This window comes from Cercospora beticola, chromosome 5 (genome assembly GCF_033473495.1).
Source record: "Cercospora beticola chromosome 5, complete sequence".
Taxonomy (NCBI): Eukaryota; Fungi; Ascomycota; class Dothideomycetes; order Mycosphaerellales; family Mycosphaerellaceae; genus Cercospora; species Cercospora beticola.
The window spans coordinates 314206-330043 of record NC_088939.1 but is presented as its reverse complement, the minus strand read 5'-3'; the positions used below and the strand labels follow the sequence as shown (position 1 = coordinate 330043).

At 52.3% G+C, this 15838-nt stretch overlaps 5 protein-coding genes across 5 annotated transcripts; all 5 read left to right on the top strand.

The window, feature by feature from the left end:
• Positions 1-199: 199 nt before the first annotated feature.
• RHO25_007377 (uncharacterized protein) lies at positions 200-2516 on the top strand (the record flags this gene model as incomplete). The annotated part of the gene is made up of 3 exons (XM_023599567.2): positions 200-603; positions 658-1974; positions 2057-2516. 3 exons carry the CDS (start codon positions 200-202, stop codon positions 2514-2516), a joined length of 2181 nt encoding a protein of 726 aa, XP_023448755.1.
• Positions 2517-3651: 1135 nt separating this feature from the next.
• On the top strand, positions 3652-6451 carry RHO25_007376 (uncharacterized protein; the record flags this gene model as incomplete). The annotated part of the gene is made up of 4 exons (XM_023599566.2): positions 3652-3956; positions 4016-4695; positions 4817-6311; positions 6385-6451. The coding sequence occupies 4 exons, from the start codon at positions 3652-3654 to the stop codon at positions 6449-6451; spliced, it is 2547 nt and encodes an 848-aa protein (XP_023448744.2).
• A 973-nt stretch (positions 6452-7424) lies between these two features.
• On the top strand, positions 7425-8828 carry RHO25_007375 (uncharacterized protein; the record flags this gene model as incomplete). The annotated part of the gene is made up of 2 exons (XM_023599565.1): positions 7425-7467; positions 7519-8828. The coding sequence occupies 2 exons, from the start codon at positions 7425-7427 to the stop codon at positions 8826-8828; spliced, it is 1353 nt and encodes a 450-aa protein (XP_023448746.1).
• A 1834-nt stretch (positions 8829-10662) lies between these two features.
• RHO25_007374 (uncharacterized protein) lies at positions 10663-12846 on the top strand (the record flags this gene model as incomplete). Its single annotated transcript, XM_023599564.1, has 5 exons — positions 10663-10687; positions 10743-10768; positions 10834-11584; positions 11651-11811; positions 11866-12846. 5 exons carry the CDS (start codon positions 10663-10665, stop codon positions 12844-12846), a joined length of 1944 nt encoding a protein of 647 aa, XP_023449217.1.
• Positions 12847-13806: 960 nt separating this feature from the next.
• Positions 13807-15506, top strand: RHO25_007373 (uncharacterized protein; the record flags this gene model as incomplete). The annotated part of the gene is made up of 2 exons (XM_023599563.1): positions 13807-13872; positions 13923-15506. The coding sequence occupies 2 exons, from the start codon at positions 13807-13809 to the stop codon at positions 15504-15506; spliced, it is 1650 nt and encodes a 549-aa protein (XP_023448757.1).
• Between the last annotated feature and the right edge of the window lie 332 nt (positions 15507-15838).

Below are 15838 nucleotides of genomic sequence, written 5' to 3'. Positions count from 1 at the left end.
GTGGAGCAACATGACCTATTCCGACACAGCATGTACTCCGCCTCATGCCGCCATGCGGGAGGCTTCGAATGCTTCTGGAGTACAAGCGCGTCGTTCTCGGGCAGTTCGCGGTATTAATCGTACCTCTAGGACAGCGTTCATGGCACTTGCTATCAAATCTTCTCCCGTAGTGGCAACATACACCCTCTAACTTCAGAAGATGTCGCGGATACACTGGCTCACACCAATGTTAATGACAGGTGCTGTTCTTCTTGGGCTCCTGTTCGCATTGGGACATCACTTCTTCTACGCAAGCCTCCACGGAACTGAGGCACCTTCCGTTTCCGACGAGTATCACCTTTTCGGAGCCAGTTTCTCTGAACAACAGACGAACACCGCCATTGGGACGGCCTTTGCCTTCCTCGTCCGAGCATGCTTGATTTTCGGGATATCGCTGGCATATTTACAGGCCGTGCTCTGGTCTGCAGCGCGAGAAAACAAAAGAGGGGTCACCGTGGCTCATTTGGACGTGCTTATGTCGGCGCTTGGTAATCTGCTGGCTCTGGGAACATTGTCGGTGTGGGTGCGAAGGCCTGTGTTGCTTCTGATCGCAGTCATGGCATGGTGAGTCTGATTCGATCTAGATTGATAAATGTCTACTTACATCAAAGTATTCAGGCTGATACCCATTGCTTCGATCGTGACACCAGCCACTCTATCAATCGGGACGCATACAGCCCCCTCAGAGTTCCGACCTGTTCCGCAAATCGCGTTCAACAGTCTCAACCTGCTGGCTGAGATGCCATATGTGGCGCCGATGGAGGTGCGACTCGATTGTGCGTACCGTACCTGTGACTATCGTGACTACCTCCCGCGCGGGACCGAGGCAGACTACGTTTACTCGGGACCTAGCAACGCTGTACGCAGATTAGCACTAGCTACTGCTGCGCAAGGAGGGATTCTCAACATTAAAGCTCCTGCTCCGAATTCTAGCTGGATGCTAGAATTTCCTGCCCCGGCTCTCCAGTGTGGAGCCGTGGACAGGATATTTGCTCGCGCCATACAGCAAAACATTCTCGATTACACTCTTGTCGAAAAAAACTGCTCGGCTGGCCCGGGATTTCTGAGCTGGAGACCTGCGCTCCTGCCCGCATCGCCACAGCCCATAATCCAGATGCTTCCATATCTCGAGACTTTGATCAATGGATCACATGTGTCGAATAGTGATCTCTCCACGGAGCGCGATCCTGCTTCAACGTTATTCTTCATCGCTACCACACCTTCTCTTATGGCAATGAACTCTAGCGAGGCATCGCAAAACCCTCGAGTCTGCCACCCAACCGGACCTATCAACCTAATAGAAACATTTTTTGGTCCTGATGCATCGCCCCCGTCTACGATCTTGGAATGCGATCTCCACAATTCAACGTACCACGCCGAATTCTCGTACGTTAATGGCGTACAGCAAGTTCGCGTGGTGGTATCTGATATCTCCCCTATGCCTCTAACCAGCCAGTCGAAAGTTCGAAGTCTTTGGAAGAATTCTTCTCTTTATCAAGATGATCTCATGTCACAGCCCTGCGATTATTTCGCCGACTATGAATCAACAGCAACAACCTGTGAATTCGATACGACTCTCCTTCAAACGTTGTCCTACCAGGCCATTTTCAACGCCTTTGCAGAGCTACTTATCGGTTCAGTGCAATGGGATAGCAACTACAAATCGGGCAGGGGCCTCAGCACGGACTCCAAAGTCATCAGCACCGTTCTGACCACGGCACCAGAACTGGCCTGGATGGACGATTTCAACATGGCGAGTAAAAATGGCGACATGCTACTGCAAGACGTTCAACCTGTATGGAAAGGCGGAGAGGTCTCGAAATTTGCGGGGTGGAAGAATAGAAGAAATGCCACAAGTGAGGTTCCGCTACATAGAATGTTGGAGGAATTGTTTGTCAATGTGACAATCAGCTTGATGAGCCAGGAATCCCTGCAGTAAGTCCAGTTCATTCGAGTAAAGCTTTCAGGCGTCGAGATACGTGCTTTACCTTGGACTAACACATCTTCTATGCTTCAGGTACAATAAGTCCTCGCCGTTCTATCCTCCGCCCACCAACGTCACCTTTTCCATGCGCACAAATATCTACGTCTACCCAGCCTTCAAGCTTTGGCTCGCATACGGCCTCGCAATTGGCGTTACAGCACTCATTGTGTGCTATGGCCTTGCGGCAATCATCATAAATGATGCGTCATTTAGTTATCAATTCTCGACACTACTGAGGTTGTCCAGAGGCGCGGAGTTAAGTGGAGAAGTCAAGCAAGAGGATTTGGATGGCAAAGATCCTTTGCCGAGGTACCTGAAGGAACTGAACGTGAGGTTCTGGAGTGAGAAGAGAGAAGAACAGTGCATGGAGGAGGAGAAACTGGCGGGAAGTGAGGTGGTTGATGGAGAGGCTGACCAAATTGAGTCGGCGAGGTTTGGTGACGAGGTGCATGAAACTGGAGGAGCGGATCGGGAGAGGTCTGTATCTCGGTGATCAGGATCTCAATCCACGTCTGCAGAACTGCCAGGCGGCACGCATCAATATATGTAGATGGTAGAGTAATGCTGGTGTCACCAAAAACACGCGATCTCATGTGACTTGCTTGGCAAGCACACCATCGCGACGCGTCGTGACTACCTTGAGTCCCCGCCATCACTTCCTTGTGCAACATCTCGACCTTTTCTACAATAGCACTGCTTCTCGCCAGCGTTACCACCTTCATACTTTCCACTGCCGCCAGCCAATTTTTCGCGCTCGCTGTTCTCGGATTTGATCGGAACTTTTTCCCCGACTCTGCAACCGTTCGGACGGAGAAAGCTCCACGGCTGGATCCAAGCGACTTCACGATGACGCGCAGGTACAGGTATTGCATGTGCTAGCCAGGTACAACGGAATCTGCTCAGGACCTTCCCCGCACTCTTCAGAAAGGCAGACGAACAACCAGATCCGTGAGGACAGCTGTCAGGGACCATGACAAATTCGCCTGCCTATTGTCTGGCATTCGAGAAAGACCACAGAGATTGCGGCTGACTACGGCAAGTACGGCATCTCATCTGGATACTAGTTGTCAGCTGGGCGGAAATACTCCACGATCTCTATAGCTCCGACCAGGAAGCCCCTATGGAACCTTGACCTGCAGCTAAACGTCAGCGAAATGGGGACCTTGAAGCATTACCTCCAATGGCAATCCGCAAACAGGAGCCACGTTTTCCCGTGCTCCCAGGGCAGAAACAAACGCCAGACTCTCCTGCCAGGTACTTTGTTTATTGCTGCGGAATCTGATTCGTAATACGCTACAGCTATTACGGCGCTGTGGAGTTTAAGAGTGCTGACCACATTGGATGTTTGAAGACCTTGCGGCCCTTCTGCGACCACACGGCCACTGACGGCAGTTGTCACTTCTGCAAATGGCGCATGCACAGTCAGATCCTTGCTTCTGTTGTCGATGATGCACCCTTCGATGGACCTACCAGCTTTCAGGCTGCAGGGGACTGCGTGGTTTGTATTATGCTTTAGCAGCTTTCATTCACTTCCGACTTCTGATCTGCACTATTTATTCTCTTTGTCCCACGTTCGAAATAACACCTAGCTCCTCATTTGCTCTCGGTTGCTGCCAGCATCGTCGAACATGGGTTCGATTTCTGAAGCTGAGAAGACTCTTCGGCCTGATATCATTGATATTCGCAGTGATGCAGCAGGAATTGAGTTGAAACAGCTCATCCACAAAGGACTGAAAGCGCAAGATGGCAGCGGAGAGAAGACTCTCCCAACGCTTCTGCTGTACGACACGAAGGGACTCAAACTGTTTGAACAGATCACGTATCTGGACGAATACTACTTGACGGGCGAAGAAATTGAGGTTCTAGAGACGCATGCCGATCGCATTGCTGAAAGAATTCCAACAAACGCTTTGATCGTCGAGCTGGGCAGCGGGTAGGACCTACCCCATTCAGGCATCGAGCCTGAACTGTCCTCACTAACATACAATGTAGCAACCTGAGAAAGGTCAAGATCTTGCTGGATGCGCTGGACCGAGCTGGAAAAGCAATCGAGTACTATGCCTTGGATCTGATGCAGTCTGAGCTCGAACGTACGCTCGCTGCAGTGCCTAAAAATGCCTTCCGACACGTGCAATGCTACGGACTCTGGGGAACATATGACGATGGCTTGGAATGGCTCAAGCGACCAGAAAATGCCGCACGGCCTAAAGCTATTCTCTCACTCGGCTCGAGTATTGGCAACTTCACGCGGGATGAGGCTGTCGGGTTTCTTGCCCAATTCGCAGACACCCTCAAGCCGACTGATTCGTTCATCCTCGGTCTGGATGCATGTCAGGATCCAGAGGTTGTTTACCATGCATACAACGACAGGGATGGCACGACGCACGACTTCACCATGAACGGACTGCATCATGCAAACACCCTTCTTGGCAAAACCGCCTTCAGCATCGACGACTGGGAAGCTGTAGGAGAGTATGACCAGGAAGGAGAGCGACACCGCGCATTCGTGGTGCCCAAGCGGGATGTCGAAGTCGAAGGCGTCCACATCAAGAAAGGCGAGCGAGTCCGGATTGAAGAGTCTTACAAGTGGAATGCCGCACAAGCTCTTCAGCTGTGGTCTGCAGCATCCGTCATAGAAAGTGCCTCGTGGGCCAATCGCAGCGGCAGCTACGGTGGGTACCACTCGGCTTTGTCACCACATGTCACCCCAGCGGAATACACCTCCGCTTGCTTATCGACACAGTGTGATATCAGCCCGGCGTCAGTATAAGCATAACTAACCACAATTTCCAGCTCTTCACATGCTTACCCGGCCTGCGACGATGTATCCGACGAAGCCTGAAGAGTATGCTCGCCACCCTGTCCCTTCCATTCCCGAATGGGAGCAGCTCTGGGCTGTTTGGGACAAGGTCACGAGACAGATGATTCCCGATGAGGAATTGTTGGAGAAACCAATCAAGCTGAGAAATGCTTGTATCTTCTATCTTGGCCACATTCCGACCTTTTTCGACATCAAGATCAATGAAGCCACGGGACTTGGACTCACGGAGCCCAGCTACTTTACGAAGATTTTTGAACGAGGCATCGACCCGGATGTGGACAACCCTGAGCACTGCCATGCTCACAGCGAAATCCCGGACGAATGGCCAGCACTGGAGACGATTTTGAAGTATCAGCAGGACGTTCGTAGTCGCGTGCGTGATCTCTACGAGACTGGCCGTGTCTACGAGGACAACTGGGCCGGACGAGCCATGTGGCTTGGCTTCGAGCATGAAGTGATGCATCTAGAGACTCTGCTCTACATAGCGCTGCAGAGCGACAAGACGAACGCTCCTGATGGCACTGTCAAAGCAGATTTTGAGCAGTTGGCTGCCAAGGCTAAGCGAGATGCCGTGCCAAATGAGTGGTTCACCATCCCTGAGCAGACTGTGACGATTGGTCTTGAAGACGCTGATACTCCTGAAGGACCTGTGCGTCATTTTGGCTGGGATGTCGAGAAGCCCTCCTACACTACCAACGTCCACAGCTTCCAGGCTGCTGCTCGCCCTATCACCAACGAGGAATATGCGCGGTACATGCTTGCCAAAGACGTCCAGCAGATTCCGGCTTCATGGACCACTCAGAGTAAACGCGACAGTGCTATTAATGGGCACACCAACGTCGTTAATGGCCATGCCAACGGCGATGCGGAGTTCGACCACTTCCTGGAGGGCAAATTTGTTCGCACCTTCTATGGTCCGGTTGCGCTGAAGTATGCCCTTGACTGGCCATGCTCCGCATCCTACGACGAGCTCAACGGCTGCGCGCAATACATGGGCGGCCGAATCCCAACAATGGAGGAAGCCCGCAGCATCTACGAGTACGCCGCTCATCTCAAGAAGAAAGAAGCAGACAAAGCTCAAGGCAAAACAATCCCAGCCGTCAACAGCCACCTTGTCAACGAGGGCGTCGAGGAGTCCCCACCATCCTCGTCTTCCGTCAACGGGTCCAGCAGCGATGCTGCAGACCCATACAAGAGCCGTGAGCTCTTTGTCGACCTCGGCGACGCCAATGTGGGCTTCAAGTACTGGCATCCTTTGCCAGTAACCCAGAATGGCGGTCGTTTGGCAGGTCATGCGGAGATGGGAGGACTCTGGGAGTGGACGAGCTCCCAGCTGGAGAAGAGGAAGGGATTTGAGGCGATGAAGTTGTACCCGGCGTACAGTGCAGATTTCTATGACGGAAAGCATTATGTTGTACTGGGTGGGTCGTGGGCGACCCATCCTAGGTTCGCGGGGAGGAAGTCGGTGTAAGTTTTCTCACACGTTCTTTTGTGGCGGCCTGGTGCCCTGGATTGGGGAATCTTTGCTGACGATGTGTAGGGTCAATTGGTACCAGCGCAACTACCCATATGTGTGGGCTGGTGCGAGACTCGTGAAGGACATTTAGGATCTGTGAGACGAGCCTCAACTGGCCGAGAAGGTCTGACCTCTGCGGTGTGTTGATCTTATTTGATTTCCAAATTTTGGATTCTGCGAGATGGATTGCACGATTTGATGCGTTTGAGCTCTGCTCGACCACTTTCGTTGGAGAAAAAAGACTTGCGGCTGCTGCCTGCGAGCACACAAAATAACAATGTAACGGCCTGATCTGCTTCTGTCTTGACTCTGCTCCATTGTTGTTCTCTGTGCTGATACAATAGCTGTATTTCATTAGCAGTATCTTGAGCAGCTGACGAGTGAAAAGTGAATAACACGAGGCTGCCACGCTAAGGTGGACCCCTGCGCATGTGAAAGTACCGTTCGCGTCCCAGCGCGTCTTCTGTACGACGTAGAATCAACACCCCGCTCGCTGCAAACGAACATATCACATTTGATAGTACAACGCCTACCAGGGTGAAGCTGCATCTTCCCGACGAGCTGGATTTGATAGGAGGTAGCGGTGGCGAGGTGCTGCAAGAAATACGTCCTGAGTAAGCCTCCCGACCACCTTCAAGCCCATTCACCTTCACCAGAAACGGGAACTAAAGCGGCATCACTGCCCGAGCCGGTCTCCACTCGCAGGCTCCCGACGCCTGAGCAGATATTCAAACGAAAGAACTTCGTTGACAAACCAACCTCCGTTTCCCGACTGTCTCCCACGACAACACACAACACCGACACCCAATTTCTACCTCCTCCATCTGCACTGTCCCATACAGATCCCAGCTGGACCACGTCGGCCGCCGGCGACACCCACCACACAACACCGACATTCAGAGAATGAAGACATCGGTTCCTTCTGTTGCTTCACTCAGTGACAATAGCACCGCGATTCAAAGAACAGGCAGCACTCGACGATCGAGGTTGAGGCAGATTCCAGGTCGCCCACACAAGCCAACTCGAGGTTGGCACAACGAGCTGTCAGCTCCCCAAAAGTCACCATGGGACAAGATCTCTTCCGCTGGGACGAAGGCGGTGTCTTGAGTAAGCACCCCAACACATATCTCCTGCCCAGGACGTACTGACACTCTCCAGAACACCACTGTCCAATCTGCTCAACGCCGCTCTCGCACGACAAATGCAGAACCACCTGCCTCGGCAAGCACGTCGAGTGGTGCCACCGGTACCACTCCCTCTTCCGAGTGAATTGGGCTTCTCGTTGCGCCGCCTGTAAGACCGCCGACGAGCAGCATGAAAAGAGGCACCGGGATATCGCCGAGATCCTCCACAGGATCAAACAGCTCAGAGCCGAGAAAGAAGCCGCAGCTCTGGCCCTGAGCACTCCAAGAGCTCCCAGGATCCTCTTGACCGCCGACGCTCTCCAGAACATCGCCGACCCTGCAACTCTGACCCCGAGTAGCAGCACACCAAAGGCTACAAAGAAGGAGAAAAAGGCGGCAAAGAAGGCGGCCAAAGCGTTGGAGCGGGACAAGGTTGTGACGACCGCAGACATCGAGCGTGTTGCAGAGCTCCTTCATCCAGAGCCAGAGAAAGAGGCGGTGAAAGCAGAAGATGAGGGCGAAGGCACGCCTGAAGATGAGGACATCAAATGGAACCTCAGCTTCAACTACAGTACCTTCAACACCAAGTCCCTCCGCCACGACTACATCGCCAGAGATCGCACCGACCAGTACGAGGTTTCCGAGGACCAGGTCAGGTCCATCCTGGAGAAGATGGAGGTCAACACCAACGTAAATGGCAAGGAAGGCGAGCTCATCGTGGATTTGATCAAGGCCATCAAGAGTGACCTTCAATGCTTTCACGAGGAGCTCGAGACCACTGCTAGAAGCAAGGCTGGCTTCTGGCGTTGGGCCAACAAGAAGCATTATCGTGCTCTCATGGATCGTGGCAAAGAGTGGGATGATAAGCACAAGCCCATCGAGAGGAAGGATTCTGATGCCGCTTTGGAGGAGAGAAGAGGCAGCAGTGATGATCCTGACCCAAATGCCGCACACGAGGAGGATGATGACAGCGGCGAAAGCTCTCGCCGCAGCAGCGTCAACGTCCCCAGTCTCACCAACTCAGCTGGCACCGTCGACGAAACCGTCTTGACTGCTCCATTCATCCTGCAGGATCCAGATGCATCAAAGGCACTTGCTGCTCTCGGCCTCGACGCACCCAAAAAGCTTGAGACGCCGAAGAAGACCCCGGCCAAGACACCACAGAAGAACCTTCCAGCCGAAGACGAGTGGACCCAAGTCGGCAAGAAGCCTCTCAAGTTAGCAAAGCCAACGAAGGGCAGAATCTCTCTCTCCGGTAACGGCGGTCTGAAGCATCTTGCACCAACCAAGCCGAAGGGTACATTCGGCGTGCTTTCGTGGGCAGATACTGCTAAGGGACAGTAGTTGCGATATGATGCTGCCGGAACGAGCTCAGGACGACTTGGTTGGGGCTTGCTTGGATGAGCTGAAAGAGCATGTTCTTGCTGCATGGCGTTCGCCTCTCTGACAGGAGATGGCTCGCGATGTTCGGCCAGGGACACAAATGGTTCGCAAGATTGTGGTTTCAGAAGAGGCATAGCGACGGCGCTTTGCGCTGCGAGCAAAAGCTTTTGTTTCTTTTTGGTTGAGTTGGTTTCGCATCGCATCGCATCGCATTTGCAGCGTTTGGCTTGTGCTTTTACTGCTTCTCCGGAAGGATCATAGAGAAAGAAAGATTGAACGATGAAACCGCTGCATGGTAATGAGAAGCGGCGATCACGATAGAGCAATGGAAACGGCAGACCTCCCTCTGGCAGGATGGATCTGCTCTGTTTCACTATTTGGTCTCACTTGCTTCGTGCTTGCTTGGTTGCTATTTACTTGAACGAACGTGACAGTGCGCAACGTCGAATGAGGTGTTCCGTCCTGACTTAGTTGGCTCAATTGTTTCCTGTGAATGCTTGTGGTAACATATTGTGCTTTATATTCCAGTTGGCAAACATGTTGTTGTATAGTATGGAAGCTATTCTCTTTCTTCTTGCTAAGTAACCACCACTTTCTACTCATTTCATCATTGACACTTTGTCACCTAGCGCTAAGTTTGGTTAAATTAATGACGGCATGGAACATATGGTATCATGCATAGAGTAATCGAAGTAGGAGAAGTTCAAATCCGCTTTCACGATAGAGCCTGCCTCCTTCTCAGGTTCCTTCGGAAAAAGGTTTACCGGTGCCGAACATGTCACTTCCACTTCCACTTCCCAGTGTACATACAGCAGATACTATCACTACTTTCCTCCCTACCTAGCGACGGCCTTTTTCCGACAGGCGCCACGTTAAGCCCACATCAAATTCCAGTTCAGCTAGTTGCCGACTGCGACAGAGCCGAGTCGGGCTGAGAAGGAGACAGGGTATAGCACCCGACACCATTTCTTGGTCTACGCCACAGCTTCTAATAACGTAAACCGGCAGTCTATACAGATTTGGAGGCCGTTATGGGGTACGTAGCCTGTGTTCCTGGTCCCAGAGTGTGCTTTTCCACCAAACCTTAGGTTTGGGAAATACACACGCACGCTGACGAGGTGCCTGTCTGCTTCTTAGGCCCTTCGAGTTTCATACTCTAGCTGACGAAGTCCCTAGCTGCTTTCCATGGCCTTTGAGTTCCAGGAATACAGCACTTGGGCACCGACATACCTTCAACTTTCACCTACTTGCCTTCCTTTGCCCAGAACGCATCTTTCATGGAGCGTGGCAACTACCCGACCAATACAGAACACTTTCACAGCGAAACATCCCACCGCAAAGCACAACACTCACGACAATCGCCGGTCTGGAAGAGGGAACGGATTCGCTCTCTTATCCAGGTGCGCGTTTCTGATTGACGAAGAAGGTGAAGTCAGCGGAACCTGCGAAGTGAACATTTTGAGATACAGATCCATGTAAACCTTGGATTGTACCAGGAACAGGGGTTTATTCACGCGTTGACTGATCCCTCGGTTTAATCTCCGGCAGATCGCCTGATAGCACTCCCTACTATCCGTTTCATCGAATTCGTTCATCCGACCAAGAAGTTTGCGAGAACAAAGTTATTGCTACCGGACACGCACTGAGTGCCAAAACAATCTCACACAGTATCGGACCACGTATGGAACCTACACACTGAGTGATCCCGCCGCTCGCCGGGCAGCCGGCCAATGCGACTGGCGGTCTGCGCAGTCATACCGCTCTTTCATGCGCACCGAACTGTGAGCCCATAATCATGTCCACAAGTATAGCTAACAGGGGTTCGTTACGGCTATGTACTATTGCCGGAAGTAAGGCTGACGAAGCACTACCCAGACGGATGTGAGGCCTGCAGACTTGAGGTAAGTGAACTGATAACGTGAGCATTCGTTGCTTTGTTGATGAACTGATTTTTGCACGATTGCAGAACATCTACTGTGATAAGACGCGGCCTGAATGCAAGAACTGCGTAGGGAGAGGTATTGAATGCCCTGGGACTCCACTTCCAATCAGACTGAGGGCCGTCGGCGCTCCGGTACCTCAGGCTCCTCGTGATCATGTACCGCTCTACGGAACTCGTTCAGGAGACTCAAGCCCTCGCGAGGGAAGCAATCGAAGCTCGTTCGAGCTTGCTCGTCGCAGACAGCAGCATGGTGTTGAGACTTTCATGCCATCGGAGCAGCTTGAATCTGGATTAGAAGATTCCGTGCGTTTACCCTCTCGCAGCCCCAGATCGCCAGATTCTGCTTCTGTGTCGTCCGTCTGCCCATCTGAAGCTGTCGATGCTCACGAGCGCACTTGGACACCAGGGACAGAGCAAAGCTTCACAACCGAGAGTGCAGATGCTACGGGCGAGACAGCGAAGGAGCACAGCAAGCACTATGCGGCTGATCCGGATCTTCGTTTCATGGACCAGGACATAATATCGCCTGCCGTGGCCGCACAAAGTACAACACGTCGAACAAGAACATCCAGCCTGCAGGAACAACAGATCCTAGCACTACAGCAACAGCAGAGCTCACTGCGAACTGACAATATGTGGCTTGCCGATGACACGAGGCACACATTGACCGCATACTATATCAACCAGGTTCCCCGACTGATGTCGTGCTTCGACTCGCCGGAGAACCCATTCCGCGGAGAAATTCCTCAACTCGTGCTGACTTCCGAGTTACTCAGTGACTGCGCTGTTAGCCTGTCGGCGGCGCACTTGTCTCCCTCAATAGCTGAAATGCGGAATGTAGTGGCAAGACACGAAACGAGCGCCATCCGGGGAATAACATCTGTCATTCGTGCAATTCGATCGATTGTCAATGGAGTATCTGGCAACGACGAATCTCCCTTCTCGACAAGACTTGCTAGAAAGCAGGCGCTTCTGGCAGCGTTCCTGCTTGTAATTACCACGGTAGGAATAAGTCCAGTCTTGAAAGAATCACTAAACTCATGAACAGTCCCACAGAGCTGGTGCGATGCTTCTGCCACCAACCATATTCACCTTCATGGTGCCAAGCCATTGTTCCGAGCATGGATGGCCGATCAACGCATAAACGAGTTCGACGAGCGGCCGCTCTTACTGAATCGCGAGCAAAGTTTCATCATCGGCGCCATGGGGTTCATGGAGTACCTGAAATCCATCGTCGTGGATCAAGATTTCAGCTCAGTGGCCCATCTACGGCGGTTCACCAAAGTGGCGGATGGGCAGCCCATTTACTTATGCCCATGGACCGGCTTCAGTACTCCTCTCTTCATCTACCTGACCGAAACAATGATAATAGTCAGACGGAAACGCCGCGCCGTACTACTCAGTCGCTCAAAGACATCCCCAGCGTCAACTGCAGGGGCCGACGAGGATCTTTCGAGGGCCAGAGAGATTTACGAAAAGGCCTTGAACCATATGGCTCCGCCAGCTATATCAGTGCCCGACACACAGGATCCAACTACACCAATCGATCACTTGTTCGCCGTGGACACCATAATGCAACTGACAATCCTGCTGGAGCTCACGCTAGCATTCCCACAAATCGCCATGGAGTACTATCCGAGTCTCCAAAAAGCCTCTGACCTCACACTGGAAGCCCGAAGAATGGCTTTAGATTTTGCGATCTCAGTTCTCAGTGTCGTTCCTGGGATTCCTCAAGATTCTGGATGTAACAATCTAATTCCGATACAACTCATCAGTGTAGGGAGCGCCTTACAGGCCAGTGCGGCAAGATCATCGCAGACTGCGGATCTACAAACGTGGCGAAATCTTGTGGTGCGGCGAATGAATTGGATCCATGAACGCCATGGTGTTCCCACAGTGCTGCGAATGATCCAGGTATTGGAGACTGTTTGGCTTCGAGCAGATGAATTGGACAGTACTCGAACGGACTCTTCGGGGCCCACAATCCACTGGATGGATATCATGATTGGAGACATGCCTGAAGAGTTATATGGATGAACAAGTATTCAAGAACTGCTGTGAGCTCAACACACTGGACTGCAAAAAGTACCAACTGGAAAGCTTGATGTGTGGACAGCAGCGGACGTGACTAAAGTCTCTTAGCATCCAGCGACAGGCCAATCAGCGGCTCGTGGCTGATAAGCCAGTGATGGCACTCTAATGGAGACAGGCGTCGACCACATCCAGATTCGAGCTTCGCATCGTCTCTATCGTGGCGAAGCAGAACGTGGCTACCGACCGCAGCCTGAGCCAAGCAGACTTCGTCACAAGCAGAAATCGTCCCCAGCCTAGCCATCATTCCGAGAGACAGCTCGGAACCTGCAAGGCCATCGAAGAATGCCCTGTCCCGAACCATGATAGTTGCAAAGGATCTGTCATCTTACTCATTGGCATGACCTCAAGTTGTGAGGCTGAGCACAGCTTTGATCTCTGTCGTCTGCCCTAAGAGCAGCTTCGCTCCCTGTCGAATTTCTAAAGAGAGATTAGCCCATGGGCGATGAAGGCTCTTGGCACGACTTATGTTCCATCATTGCAGCTTCAACAACAGGGAAGGCTTGTCCAGGCCAAAGCACATCAGCGACCCGGCTTATGCAAGGTCCGGCAATGTTTTATGCAAAAGACGAATCGCCGTATTCCCTCCAGCCTTTCAGACATAGTCTACACTGGTTTCAGTGGCACACATGTCTGTCCGTCATTATCCCGATTATAGACACGCAAGACCCCAGTCCAACCAGGAAAGCTTGGCTTCGTAACACCAATGTTTTTCTGACTGTACGGAAACCCGGCTCTCGATACAGATCCGATCGCAATGCATAAGACCGGCACTGCAGAGGAATAATGGCCGCGACACCGATCTTGTCACACTGTCTCGGACAGTTGTGGCTGAAGAACGCATGGAGCGTATATGTACTCCAGACCCAGTGCAACAATGGAGCATAGCTATCGCATTCTGCAACCATGCTGCTCTCCAAGAAGACAGGCCGATCATTGGCATCGCTTATGCTTTTGTCAGCTGTCCCGATAGTATGTATCCGTACCTGCATAGCTTATCACATAAAAGGCTGACAAACCAGTACGCTTCCAACACTCCCAATTCTGGCTGGACAGATAAGCATGTGGTCCCATCTTTGCAATCGATTCCTGGGGGACAGCTCACTGGAGAGCCAGTAGCAGCCAGGCCACTGCGGCCAAAGACCAAATACAACCCTTCTGTTCTTGCCTACCATCGAGACACTGGCAACACTCGGTCAGATGACTACCTTGGTCCTCTCGGCCACAATGTCACCACATCATCTAGCACCAACATCAAGCCCGCCCCTCTCTTTTGGGATGGAGAGGGCCGACTTACTGCTGGCGCCATCTGCAATGACACCACGACCTGCATCGTGGCACTAGACCCCACGTCTTTCGACACACTCGCGACATGGACTGGTCCCACAGAACAGGGATCGTCTCCCTTCTTTCCATTCTTTACCTATTCGACCATGTACCAAGGACGATATATAACGCCAGCGCTCGGGCCGAAAGTCTTGGAGATTGAACGGAGTGATACGGCCAATGGCACAACGCTAAACTTTGTTAAAGAGCTGAACTTATCGGCCTTGGTAGGCGAAGAGAATCAGATAATCAATGCGGCATACGACGAGGAAGGGAGATTCTGGTTCACGACTGGAGGCTTTCGCGGAGCGGGAGTAGGCTCTACCAATACTTCGGCTGTGATCGGTTACATCGAGCCAAGTGGGACGATGAGGCACTTGGTCCTTCCCGACACCAATGTGGAGAATGGGATAGCCATGAGCGGCAGCATCGTGTATGTTAACACTGGACCCGCCGGAGCTAACGATCGTCCGAATGCTATCGGGCACCTCTATGCCTTGGCGCCCAGTGTCGATGGCATCCGGGTCTTGTACAATGAAACCTACGATGCCGGATCGGGCATCAAGCCCGGTGGCATCTCTCGCGGCTCAGGCTCGTCGCCGAGCTTGCTAGGCACAGACTATGTCGCCATCACCGACAACGCAGACATGCAAATCCGGTTGAACATCTTCAAGCAGGCTCGGAATGATGCAAGCACAGACTATGAGAGCGTCAGCAATAAGAACAGCAACCTCGTCTGCAATGTTCCAATTTTTCGCCCGAATGCCAGCGCCACCGAAAACACTCTCATCACGCACTTCGACGGGAAGATCTACAGTGCTGTCATCACCGCTTCCTTCAATGCGCCTCCAGTCATCAACTTCTTCAACAGCAGCACGACGCTCAATAGCTCTGACCATCGCGTCACTACCGCAGCGCCCGGTCTCGTTCGAGTGGATTTTGATCCGCGGAATAACTCCTGTCGCGTACGCTGGGAAGTCGATCTCCCCGGAACGGGTATTGGGACGCTCTCAACAGCCTCTGGACTGCTCTATCAATATCATCAGGATGTCGAGCTTGCAAAAGAAGGGGAATATGTGTGGTATCTCTCGGCGATAGATTATGAGTCTGGGGAGATTGTCTGGTCGGTAAAGACGGGTACTGGTCCATTGCTCAATAACAATTATCAGAGTCCGACGCTGGGGCCGGATGGGGCGGTGTATACGTGGGTGCAAGGCGGAATTGTGAAGGTTTTCGATCAGGTGGAGGAAATTGTTCCTGGGTACGGCAGTGCAGAGTAGAATTCGGTCAAGGAACCAATGATAGATTAGATGGTCTGTATAGCAGTACGAAACATCGTTGTCGCTGTTTACAAGAAATCGAGAGGACGATGCTCGGTCTTGGGATTGGAGTGAAGTGCCGCCTGCTTCCGTGACGAACGTGCTTTTCGGCTGAGTTGTTCCGATGGCCCGTGCCTTCTTATCTTATCAGCTGAACCCTGGCGTCGTCTGCTTGCAAATAATTCTGTGGCGGCGGTTTTGTCATCGCTCTCGAGAACATCCCGTTTCTTCACAGCAACAACCACCCTCGCTAGAAGTCTGCTCTGAAAACACACCGAAGTGGGGTCAGAGCA